Source organism: Gigantopelta aegis, chromosome 13, assembly GCF_016097555.1.
Source record: "Gigantopelta aegis isolate Gae_Host chromosome 13, Gae_host_genome, whole genome shotgun sequence".
In the NCBI taxonomy this organism is placed as follows: Eukaryota; Metazoa; Mollusca; class Gastropoda; order Neomphalida; family Peltospiridae; genus Gigantopelta; species Gigantopelta aegis.
Genome location: NC_054711.1, coordinates 595,919 through 610,280, shown reverse-complemented (window position 1 = coordinate 610,280; position 14,362 = coordinate 595,919). Strand labels below are relative to the sequence as shown.

At 36.5% G+C, this 14,362-nt stretch overlaps 1 protein-coding gene across 25 annotated transcripts in view; it reads right to left on the bottom strand.

The window, feature by feature from the left end:
* LOC121387370 (thioredoxin domain-containing protein 3 homolog) overlaps positions 1 to 14,362 on the bottom strand; it is a 103,403-nt gene that overhangs the window by 21,545 nt on the left and 67,496 nt on the right. For 5 of the 25 annotated variants that reach the window (XM_041518444.1, XM_041518468.1, XM_041518457.1 and 2 more), the window contains exons 21-26: positions 11,026 to 11,064; positions 10,658 to 10,696; positions 10,410 to 10,448; positions 9,282 to 9,323; positions 7,057 to 7,098; positions 344 to 385 (exon numbers count right to left, since the gene is read on the bottom strand). In XM_041518444.1, coding sequence (XP_041374378.1) covers positions 344 to 385; positions 7,057 to 7,098; positions 9,282 to 9,323; positions 10,410 to 10,448; positions 10,658 to 10,696; positions 11,026 to 11,064 — 243 coding nt within the window. The remainder of the gene's footprint in view (positions 1 to 343; positions 386 to 7,056; positions 7,099 to 9,281; positions 9,324 to 10,409; positions 10,449 to 10,657; positions 10,697 to 11,025; positions 11,065 to 14,362) is intronic. The other 20 variants (XM_041518447.1, XM_041518453.1, XM_041518445.1 and 17 more) reach the window with 15 other exon arrangements.

The following is a 14,362-nucleotide window of genomic DNA, read 5'->3' as shown; positions in this document are numbered from 1 at the left end:
AGGGGAGAAATATTGTCAAATTGAATAATATGCAAGCACAAAAGACAGAATGAATGAACAAATTAATAAATAAATGAATGAACTAATGTCTTTCATAACAGTTGAGCATGAAAGTCACACTGGTTATTGGAAGTTGAAGGCTGTACAAGGGCCTAGTTGAATTTGTAGGTAAACAGGTATAAGCTGGTAAAGATCTCCTAATACTGAATGATTAAGAAAGAAGCATTTTGAAAGCAAACGGTTAGGAAAAAGTTAAAAATCTATATATATGTACTAATTATTGCACAACAGAGATATTTTAGTAACTAAGAAACAGTTTCCATGGTAACTGTTGCTGAGATACCTTCTTCTTGTTTTTCTGCAGATTCTGTTCCTTGTTTTCCTTCTGTAAATAAGTTCATATTTTCAGACTAGACTCAACACACATATTTATTGATCACTCAGTTTACTAAGCGGAATCATGATGTATATTTTGTGAAGTTCAATTCTAAATTGAAGAGACTTTTAACAAAATGTGCTTAGTGAACAGTTGGGGAAGACTGAATGAATGTTTAACAACACCCCAGCACAAAAAATACATTGGCTATTTGGTGTCAAACTAAGGTAAATGTATAAATGAAGTGATGATCAACATGAATATAAAAATTCAAGAGTTAAATTAAAACACAGTGTAAAGAACTTTGCAAAAAATACAAATATCTCAGATAGGTAAAATGAAAATTTAGAATAAAATTCAGTATCATGAAGAAATTTCCACAAAAGTTCATGATGGAATCAAAATGATTCCATCACATTTCTTCTACCAAATATATCTTTCCTAGTTTGCTTTATATGAGTGCACTCCTCCAAAATGTGGTACACCATCAGAGTACACAGTTCAGGACTTCGAGAATTTGTATAAAATCCACTAGCCATGAGATCAGTAATTTAAAAAATTTACTAGCCATTTAAAAATTCAACAGCCCTACTTTACTTTAAGTTAATACAATTTTATTAAATAATAGTAATAATCAGATATGTCACCTAAAGAGGGAGATAGAGCTTAACAACACAGACATTGGGGGGTTGGGGTGGGGTAGGATATTCATATTTACAAAATAAGACTTAACTGCAACATTTGACGATTTGTTTTCACTAGCCGTCGGGCATGGCAACAGTAGTTATTTACCAGCCCAACACTGAATATCACTAGCCATGGGAGTGGGGCTACCATGATCTAGAAGCCCTGACATTGACTTTGTTCACACTGAGATGGAGGATCATTCTTCACAATAAATGAATGAGTCAAGTTGTGAGGAAGACCAAGATAAGCACATGCATTGTTTGTTTGATGCACTGTACAATATGTTACATGTTCAGAGGTTACCTCAAACTGGATTATGTCCCCTGATATGGTCAATACAAAGCAGTGATATATACATAAAGTTAAAATTGTTTCAATTTTTTTATTTATTTTTTAAATTCACAAACTGACATCTTGTGGGCCAAACAAGGTTTATAAATGCTCTTTCCCACATAGGGCAGTACATACCACTTTGATGTACCAGTCATGAGGCAATGACTCAAATTTGTTAATATTTGTTGTTACAAATGCTTAGATGGCCCAAATGATACAATATGATTTTTGAAAATTGCCACTTATAAGAACACAAACGTCAGTTTTGCTTCAACAGTGCTTATAACAGAAAATTGATAATTTCAGCTTCATTTAACTTTACATCAGCTGAATCAGTAACTGTTATTAACTGTTCACTGAAATAACATGCAGACAATAAGTGCTTCTGCAGTTCTCACTTTGATGAATGTCAGAAATAGCACATTCAATTCGTCTTTGCTTGGAGCAGGTCCAAGAGCCTAACATGCTACTCCCAGTGATAAAGCATAAAGTGATAAACGGCCATTTTATATACATTATACCACTGATGTACTACTTGTGAGATTATACCACTGATGTACCACTTGTGAGATTATACCACTGATGTACCACTTGTGAGATTATACCACTGATGTACCACTTGTGAGATTATACCATTGATGCACCACTTGTGAGATTATACTACTGATGTACCACTGGTGAGATACCACTGATGTACCACTTGTGAGATTATACCACTGATGCACCACTTGTGATATTATACCACTGATGTACCACTTGTGAGATTATACCACTGATGTACCACTTGTGAGATTATACCACTGATGTACCACTTGTGAGGTTATACCACTGATGCACCACTTGTGAGATTATACCACTGATGCACCACTTGTGAGATTATACCACTGATGTACCACTTGTGAGATTATACCACTGATGCACCACTTGTGAGATTATACCACTGATGTACCACTTGTGAGATTATACCACTGATGCACCACTTGTGAGATTATACCACTGATGCACCACTTGTGAGATTATACCACTGATGCACCACTTGTGAGATTATACCACTGATGTACCACTTGTGAGATTATACCACTGATGTACCACTTGTGAGACTATACCACTTGTGAGATTATACCATTGATGTACCACTTGTGAGATTATACCACTGATGCACCACTTGTGAGATTATACCACTGATGCACCACTTGTGAGATTATACCACTGATGTACCACTTGTGAGATTATACCACTGATGCACCACTTGTGAGATTATACCACTGATGCACCACTTGTGAGATTATACCACTGATGCACCACTTGTGAGATTATACCACTGATGTACCACTTGTGAGATTATACCACTGATGTACCACTTGTGAGACTATACCACTTGTGAGATTATACCATTGATGTACCACTTGTGAGATTATACCACTGATGCACCACTGTTGAGATTATACCACTGATGCACCACTTGTGAGATTATACCACTGATGCACCACTTGTGAGATTATACCACTGATGCACCACTTGTGAGATTATACCACTGATGCACCACTGTTGAGATTATACCACTGATGTACCACTTGTGAGATTATACCACTTGTGAGATTATACCACTGATGCACCACTGTTGAGATTATACCACTGATGTACCACTTGTGAGATTATACCACTGATGCACCACTTGTGAGATTATACCACTGATGCACCACTTGTGAGATTATACCACTGATGTACCACTTGTGAGATTATACCACTGATGTACCACTTGTGAGATTATACCACTGATGTACCACTTGTGAGACTATACCACTTGTGAGATTATACCATTGATGTACCACTTGTGAGATTATACCACTGATGCACCACTTGTGAGATTATACCACTGATGCACCACTTGTGAGATTATACCACTGATGTACCACTTGTGAGATTATACCACTGATGCACCACTTGTGAGATTATACCACTGATGCACCACTTGTGAGATTATACCACTGATGCACCACTTGTGAGATTATACCACTGATGTACCACTTGTGAGATTATACCACTGATGTACCACTTGTGAGACTATACCACTTGTGAGATTATACCATTGATGTACCACTTGTGAGATTATACCACTGATGCACCACTGTTGAGATTATACCACTGATGCACCACTTGTGAGATTATACCACTGATGCACCACTTGTGAGATTATACCACTGATGCACCACTTGTGAGATTATACCACTGATGTACCACTTGTGAGATTATACCACTGATGTACCACTTGTGAGATTATACCACTGATGCACCACTTGTGAGATTATACCACTGATGTACCACTTGTGAGATTATACCACTGATGCACCACTTGTGAGATTATACCACTGGTGTACCACTTGTGAGATTATACCACTGATGTACCACTTGTGAGATTATACCACTTGTGAGATTATACCACTTGTGAGATTATACCACTTGTGAGATTATACCACTGATGTACCACTTGTGAGATTATACCACTGATGTACCACTTGTGAGATTATACCACTGATGCACCACTTGTGAGATTATACCACTGATGCACCACTGTTGAGATTATACCACTGATGTACCACTTGTGAGATTATACCACTTGTGAGATTATACCACTGATGCACCACTGTTGAGATTATACCACTGATGTACCACTTGTGAGATTATACCATTGATGCACCACTTGTGAGATTATACCACTGATGTACCACTTGTGAGATTATACCACTGATGTACCACTTGTGAGATTATACCACTTGTGAGATTATACCATTGATGTACCACTTGTGAGATTATACCACTGATGTACCACTTGTGAGATTATACCACTGATGCACCACTTGTGAGATTATACCACTGATGCACCACTTGTGAGATTATACCACTGATGTACCACTTGTGAGATTATACCACTGATGTACCACTTGTGAGATTATACCACTGATGCACCACTGTTGAGATTATACCACTGATGTACCACTTGTGAGATTATACCACCGATGTACCACTTGTGAGATTATACCACTGATGTACCACTTGTGAGAGTATACCACTGATGTACCACTTGTGAGATTATACCTTGTGAGATTATACCACTGATGCACCACTTGTGAGATTATACCACTGATGCACCACTGTTGAGATTATACCACTGATGTACCACTTGTGAGATTATACCACTGATGCACCACTTGTGAGATTATACCACTGATGCACCACTTGTGAGATTATACCACTGATGTACCACTTGTGAGATTATACCACTGATGTACCACTTGTGAGATTATACCACTGATGTACCACTTGTGAGATTATACCACTTGTGAGATTATACCACTGATGTACCACTTGTGAGATTATACCACTGATGCACCACTTGTGAGATTATACCACTGATGCACCACTTGTGAGATTATACCACTGATGATTATACCACTTGTGAGATTATACCACTGATGCACCACTTGTGAGATTATACCACTGATGCACCACTTGTGAGATTATACCACTGATGCACCACTTGTGAGATTATACCACTGATGTACCACTTGTGAGATTATACCACTGATGTACCACTTGTGAGACTATACCACTTGTGAGATTATACCATTGATGTACCACTTGTGAGATTATACCACTGATGCACCACTTGTGAGATTATACCACTGATGCACCACTTGTGAGATTATACCACTGATGCACCACTTGTGAGATTATACCACTGATGCACCACTTGTGAGATTATACCACTGATGTACCACTTGTGAGATTATACCACTGATGTACCACTTGTGAGATTATACCACTGATGCACCACTTGTGAGATTATACCACTGGTGTACCACTTGTGAGATTATACCACTGATGTACCACTTGTGAGATTATACCACTTGTGAGATTATACCACTTGTGAGATTATACCACTTGTGAGATTATACCACTTGTGAGATTATACCACTGATGTACCACTTGTGAGATTATACCACTGATGTACCACTTGTGAGATTATACCACTGATGCACCACTTGTGAGATTATACCACTGATGCACCACTGTTGAGATTATACCACTGATGTACCACTTGTGAGATTATACCACTTGTGAGATACCACTGATACCACTGCACCACTGTGAGATTATACCACTGATGTACCACTTGTGAGATTATACCACTGATGCACCACTTGTGAGATTATACCACTGATGTACCACTTGTGAGATTATACCACTGATGTACCACTTGTGAGATTATACCACTTGTGAGATTATACCACTGATGTACCACTTGTGAGATTATACCACTGATGTACCACTTGTGAGATTATACCACTGATGTACCACTTGTGAGATTATACCACTGATGTACCACTTGTGAGATTATACCACTGATGTACCACTTGTGAGATTATACCACTGATGTACCACTTGTGAGATTATACCACTGATGTACCACTTGTGAGATTATACCACTGATGCACCACTTGTGAGATTATACCACTGATGTACCACTTGTGAGATTATACCACTGATGCACCACTTGTGAGATTATACCACTGATGTACCACTTGTGAGATTATACCATTGATGCACCACTGTTGAGATTATACCACTGATGTACCACTTGTGAGATTATACCACTGATGTACCACTTGTGAGATTATACCACTGATGTACCACTTGTGAGATTATACCACTGATGCACCACTGTTGAGATTATACCACTGATGTACCACTTGTGAGATTATACCACTGATGTACCACTTGTGAGATTATACCACTGATGCACCACTTGTGAGATTATACCACTGATGCATCACTTGTGAGATTATACCACTGATGCACCACTTGTGAGATTATACCACTGATGTACCACTTGTGAGATTATACCACTGATGCACCACTGTTGAGATTATACCACTGATGTACCACTTGTGAGATTATACCACTGATGTACCACTTGTGAGATTATACCACTGATGTACCACTTGTGAGATTATACCACTGATGTACCACTTGTGAGATTATACCATTGATGCACCACTGTTGAGATTATACCACTGATGTACCACTTGTGAGATTATACCACTGATGTACCACTTGTGAGATTATACCACTGATGCACCACTTGTGAGATTATACCACTGATGCATCACTTGTGAGATTATACCACTGATGCACCACTTGTGAGATTATACCACTGATGTACCACTTGTGAGATTATACCACTGATGTACCACTTGTGAGATTATACCACTGATGTACCACTTGTGAGATTATACCACTGATGTACCACTTGTGAGATTATACCACTGATGTACCACTTGAGATTATATCACCGATGTACCACTTGTGAGATTATACCACTGATGTACCACTTGTGAGATTATACCACTGATGTACCACTTGTGAGATTATACCACTGATGTACCACTTGTGAGGCAGTGCTTTTGGTTTTGGTTTGGCTGGGAATACAACGTCAATGAGTACTGAGACACATTCTGCACACATACACACATACACACACGCACACACGCACACGCACAGACACCCACACACACCAATATAAAAACTATCAATATTTAGTTAGGGTATTCATGATTTGGAAGAAGCAAATCTAGACTAAGAACTGATTCAATTGCTACCTGCGGTCTGTTCCTGCTGAACGTCCTGTGATTCCTCTTCGACTGTAATTAGCATGAATCATGGAATGAATCAATGAATCAATGAATCAATGAACCAATCAATCGATCAAACAATAGATCAATGAATGTTTTACTGACTTAATTAATTCTTAGTCTTTCAATAAAGAAAACTTTTGTAATACTTAACAATTGGGTGTAAAACATAATTTATTTTAACATTTAATTTGGGTAGAAAATAAGAGGGAAACCCTTCTGCTGCCTATTCTGTGATTATGTGCAAGGCTGTTTTTGGAAATGTGGTATAAAGTACATACCACATCCTTTAGGTAGTTACAGAATACTAGTTAAACCTGACAATATGTCTAAGTAACAACATGAATGAATCAGTTTAAAGGAAGGGACAATTAAGGCATTTGGCCTGGTATGCATATTCAACGATATATAATGCACATTATTGCTTAATATCAACAAATAGAATAGTATAGTTAAGGAAGGGACAATTAAGGCATTTTACCTGGTATGCATATTCAACAATATATAATGCACATTATTGCTTAATATCAACAAGTATAATCGTACAGTTAAAGGAAGGGACAATTAAGGCACTTGGCCTGGTATCCATATTCAATGATATATAATGCACATTATTGTTTAATATCAACAAGTATAATCGTAGAGTTAAAGGAAGGGACAATTAAGGCATTTGGCCTGGTATGCATATTCAACGATATATAATGCACATTATTGCTTAATATCAACAAGTATAATCGTATAGTTAATTAATAAAAGGCATATATGGCCTGGCTATTCAATGATATATAATGCACAGCCATTGTTTAATACCATCTCAGTGAGTAGGGCCCTCTGGCATTTGGCTGGTATGGTTACGATATAAATACTTATTGCTTAATACATCAGGAATCGTATAGCCTTAGAAAACGGATATATGTGACGGCTATTATATATAACGGGCGCAGCCATTTTGTACCATCTCAGTGAGTACGCCCTCTGGCGAGCTGGTGGTTACGTAATACTTAACGCGTAACATCAGGAATGAGCCTTAGAACTAGAGAAACACAATCTACATGGTTTTTGCGGGATGATAAATACATTGCAATGTTCTGTAATAATACACATCCCAGTAAGCCAGCAATAAGTATATCCAGCACTATATATATTATTTTTCAATACAAAATAAAATACCATTGTCAAAGTGGCTATAATAGTCGAAATAATTAACAATGTTTTGTCCATGCATTAACCTACGTACTGAAATGATACACGGAGTGTTTTCTTAGCTAATTGGTCTATGCTGTTACTTGCTTCTACTTGTGATTCCTGATTGGTAGGTGTGTATTTGATTGGTAACCAGACGAGCCAATTAACTGATGCGGTCTAGACACAAAAATACATACCGGTATTGTGGAATATTATCTGTCGCCCCTAAAATGGTAATGGACATGGTTTATTACTGTAAATAGTTCTGTAAAACTATTGATTAAGTAGACTTTTCCATCTAAAACCACAGAACTCACCAATTACGTAGTCCCAAAGAAAAGAAAATTATCACTTGGGTATTGTGGGTTGTCGTTTTTGCTCCAACGTAGCATATCAATAGGCCTAATAGTGTACATTTTTCCTTTGGATTATTTAACAGAGAAAAATACTATAACCGCATTTTGTTCCGTTAATGCAACTTGAAATATATTTATCAAAGAGAAGCGCCTTGTCGAAAATTACTGCTTTTGTTTACACTGTACATACAGGAGATGGTCAGGAGCTGACGTCACTTCGCCCCAAGCTATACCACAGGACGTCACAAAAACGAAACAAAATGGCTGCCCCCAGTTAGCAGGAATAATCATGTTTTTTTATTAACTCTAAAATTACGTGTTTTTCATTTGCTAAAGTGTCAGTATGTGTTGGTGGTCCGGGTATGCATCTTTCCAACACATGAGGCTCTTGTTTGAGTTGACCCTACCTTTAAAGTGTCAGTATGTGTTGGTGGTCCGGGTATGCATCTTTCCAACACATTAGGCTCTTGTTTGAGTTGACAATACCTTTAAAGTGTCAGTATGTGTTGGTGGTCCGGGTATGCATCATTCCAACACATAAGGCTCTTGTTCGAGTTGACCCTACCTTTAACCAGCCTACCAATCCATGCAACCAATACTTAGTTAAGGTGTATAGCAAATCTAACTTGACCAAACTGAATTCATTTCTACCTTTCAGCTGTTCCTGCTGAACGTCCGGCGATTCCTCTTCTGCTGTAATCAGTACGAATCAACCAATGAATCAAACAATGAATCAATCAATTAAACATGTTTTGGTTTTTTTTTAACAATTCTAGAACATATCGATTAATCACTGGTTGTTTAAGTCAAACATTTGATAATTCTAGCATAATAGATACTTCATAAGAAACCTGCTACATTTTCCCCCATTAGCAGCAAGGAATCTTGTGAGTGCACTTTCCTACAAGTAGGTCATCACACACCAGAGCCTTTTGATATACCCACTGGGAACAGGTTTGGGAAGCAAAAGAATGAAAGTGAATGAATGAATGAAAAAATTAAGAAGAAATTAATAAAATATAAATTGATGAATGTTTGTGGTCTACAAATTAACCTGATAAGTGTGAGTGCAGACTTCATTGTGGAGGTGAAAGACCTAGTTATGAATGAAGAAAGGAAGGAAGTATTGAACAGATGAATGAACAAACAAATCAATAAATGAACAAAGGAGATATGAGTTTTTCTACCTTGAGCCTGTTTTTGAACATCTTGCAAAGTTTCCAGTGTTTGAATGAACGAACGAACGAATGAATGAACGAACGAACAAATTAATGAACGAATGAATGAATGAATGAATGGTCAATTGATCAATCAAGAAATTAATGCTTACATAAATAAGTAAAGTAGATATGAATGAATGAATGAATGAATGGTCAAATGATCAATCAAGAAATTAATGCTTACATAAATAAGTAAAGCAGATATGAATGAATGAAAATTTAAAAGTTAAAGTTACTAGAGCACATTGATTAATTAATTATCAGCTATCGGATGTCAACATTGGGTAATTCTGACTTGTAGTCAGAGGAAACCCGCTACAGTTTTCCTAATGCAGCAAGTGATCTTCTATATGCACTTTCCCACAGACAGGAAAGCACATACTACGGCCAGTTGTGGTGCACTAGTTGGAACAAGAAAAAACACTTGAATGGATCCACTGAGGTGGTTCGATCCTGTGACACAAGCACCTCAAGCAAACACTCAACTGACTGAGATAAATCATGAATGGAATGAATGAATGAATGAATGAATGAATGAACAAATGAATTATACTTTTACCTTCAGACTGATCCTGATCAATTTCCTGTGCATCCTCTTCTGTTGCAATAACCGTGAATGAATGAAATAATGAATGAAAGATTGAATAAATAATGAATGAATGAAATAATGGTTGAATCAAATGAGGAATGAATGAATGAATGGTCACTTGATCAAACAGTCAATCAAGGAATGAATGCTTACATAAAAAGTACAGCAGATCTCACTGAATGAATGAATGAATGAATGAATGAATGATTCTACATCACCTTCAGACTGATCCTGATCAATCTGTTGTGCATCCTCTTCTGTTGCAATCACCATGAATGAAAGAATGAAAGAAAGATTGATTAAAAGAATGATTAATGAAATAATGGTTGGATCAATTGAGGAATGAAGGAATGAAATAATAGTTGGATCAATTGAGGAATGAATGAATGAATGAATGAGTGGTCACTTGATCAAACAGTCAATCAAGGAATGAATGCTTACATAAAAAGTACAGCAGATCTCACTGAATGAATAAATGAATAATGAATTAATGAATGAATAATGAATGAATGAATGAATGAATAATGAATGAATGAATGAATGAATAATGAATAATGAATGAATGAATGAATGATTCTACTTCTACCTTCAGACTGATCCTGATCAATTTGTTGTGTATCCTCTTCTGTTGCAATCACCGTGAATGAAAGAAAGAAAGATTGAATAAAATAATGAATGAATGAATGAATGAATGAATGAAATAATAGTTGGATCAATTGAAGAATGAAGGAATGAATGGTCAGTTGGTCAAACAGTCAATCAAGGAATGAATGCTTACATAAAAAGCACAGCAGATCTCACTGAATGAATGAATGAATGAATGAATGGAGTCAATCAAATTCAAAATTTGCCTAGCCTTTACTAAATTGCAAAACAACATAAAAGATGTGTTGCTAGAACATTAAATCAGTTACACCAGTGTAAACCAATGTAAGAATGACATACCAGTAATCAATCATGCAATTTGTGAAATTCTTCAACTTAAATGGAAAATAAAAGCACATGTTGGTGTATTGCAGTAACTGTATTAGCAACTTTCATTGGTGGAGAAGAAAGATAAATCAACCACGTCAAATACTGTCAATCTACACCTCCTTGTGCATTCTCCATTACATCGTTAAGTAAATCTACACCTTCTTGTGCATTCTTCATTACATCATTCAGTAAATCTACACCTCCTTGTGCATTCTCCATTACATCGTTCAGTAAATCTACATCTCCTTGTGCATTTTCCATTATACCGTTAAGTAAATCTACACATTCTTGTGCATTCTCCATTACTGTTATGTAAATCTATACCTCCTTGTGCATTCTCCATTACATCGTTCAGTAAATCTACACCTCCTTGTGCATTCTCCATTACATTGTTATGTAAATCTACACCTCCTTGTGCATTCTCCATTACATCGTTCAGTAAATCTAAACCTTGTGCATTCTCAATTACATTGTTAAGTAAATCTACACCTCCTTGTACATTCTCCATTACACTGTTATGTAAATCTACACCTCCTTGTGCATTCACCATTACATCATTCAGTAAATCTACACCTCCTTGTGCATTCTCCATTACATCGTTCAGTAAATCTACACCTTGTGCATTCTCCATTACACTGTTATGTAAATCTACACCTCCTTGTGCATTCTCCATTACACCGTTAAGTAAATCTACATCTTGTGCATTCTCCATTACACTGTTATGTAAATCTACATCTTGAGCATTCTCCATTACATCGTTCAGTAAATGTACACCTCCTTGTGCATTCTCCATTATATCGTTAAGTATATCTACACCTCCTTGTGCATTCTCCATTACATCGTTAAGTAAATCTACACCTTGTGCATTCTCCATTACATCGTTAAGTAAATCTGCGCCTTCTTGTCCATTCTCCATTACACTGTTATGTAAATCTACACCTCCTTGTGCATTCTCCATTACATCGTTCAGTACATCTAAACCTTGTGCATTCTTAATTACATTGTTTTGTAAATCTACACCTTGTGCATTCTCCATTACATCGTTAAGTAAATCTACACCTCCTTGTGCATTCTCCATTACATCGCTCAGTAAATCTACATCTCCTTGTGCATTCTCCATTACATTGTTAAGTAAATCTACACCTTGTGCATTCTCCATTACATCGTTAAGTAAATCTACACCTTGTGCATTCTCCATTACATCGTTAAGTAAATCTGTGCCTCCTTGTGCATTCTCCATTACATCGTTAAGTAAATCTGTGCCTCCTTGTGCATTCTCCATTACATCGTTAAGTAATATGTGCCTCCTTGTGTATTCTCCATTACATCGTTAAGTAAATCTACATCTTGTGCATTCTCCATTACATCATTAAGTAAATCTACACCTCCTGGTGCATTCTCCATTACATCATTAAGTAAATCTGCGCCTCCTTGTGCATTCTCCATTACATCGTTAAGTAAATCTGTGCCTCCCTGTGCATTCTCCATTTCATCATTAAGTAAATCTACATCTTGTGCATTCTCCATTACATCGTTAAGTAAATCTACACCTCTTTCTGTATTCTCCATTACATCGCTAAGTAAATCTGTGCCTCCTTGTGCATTCTCCATTACATCGTTAAGTAAATCTGTGCCTCCTTGTGCATTCTCCATTACATCATTAAATAAATCTACATCTTGTGCATTCTCCATTACATCGTTAAGTAAATCTACATCTTGTGCATTCTCTATTACATCGTTGAGTAAATCTACATTTCCTTGTGCATTCTCTATTACACCGTAGAGTAAATCTACATCTCCTTGTGCATTCTCCATTACATCGTTAAGTAAATCAGATTTGAATTGTGAAGATTCTGCTTCTACCTTGTTTCTGATCAATATGTTGTGTGTCCTCTTCTGTGGTAATCACCGTGAATCAAAGAATGAATGAAAACATTAAGGAAAGAAGGAAAGAATTAAAGCATTCATGAACAAAAAAAATAATGAATGAATGAATGAATGAATGAATGAATGAAATAATGAATAAATGAAAAAGTATGAATTAATGAATAAATGAATGAATAAAAGAATGAATGAATGAAAAGGTGAATCAATGAATCAACGAAAGAATTAATTAATGAATGAAAGAATTAATGAATAAATGGCTTAATGGCTTAATGGATGGATGGATGGATGGATGGAATGAAGGAAGGAATGTTTAACGACACCCCAGCACAAAAATACACACTGGCTATTGGGTGTCACTAAAGGTAAGTATATGAAAATATTATTTATATAATTATGTAAAATCACAGTGTAAGGAGCTGTAGGGAAAAGTACAAGTATAATACAATACAAATATCAAGGTAAGTATATTTTAAAACTTTGTATAGAAATTATAGTGTTTCACAAACTTTAAAATTAATAGTGGGTGAAATTAACAAAAGATTCCAAAACATTTCTGTTGCCAAATATATCATTTCTCGTTGGCTTCAGAGATGATCATACTCCACCACAATGTGGTGTACAGTCAGTGTACAATGACAATGTTCACACTGAGGAGGAGGGTCCTTCTGTTTTTTAAAAATGAATGCATCAAATATGTAAGGCTGATGTGGGCACGGTACAAGACTACTTTATCCTTCCTGCACCACCTGTAGGAGGACTGCCACTCTTCCAGGAACGGCTTGACAGAATGAAGCTTGTTCATGACTGCACCATCCCAAACATCTTACCAAGTCGAAATGATATATTGTTGGATGGATGGATGGATGGATGAAACAATGAATGGATGAATGAATCATCAACCAACCAATCAATCAATCAAGCAATCAGGAATGAAAGCTTACATAAATATGTAAAGCAGATCTAACTGAATAAAAGAATCAAGAAATACACAATACAGCTATAAGTAAATTAAGTGAATGAATGTATAAGCAGATGATTGAATGAATTAATAAATGCCAAGT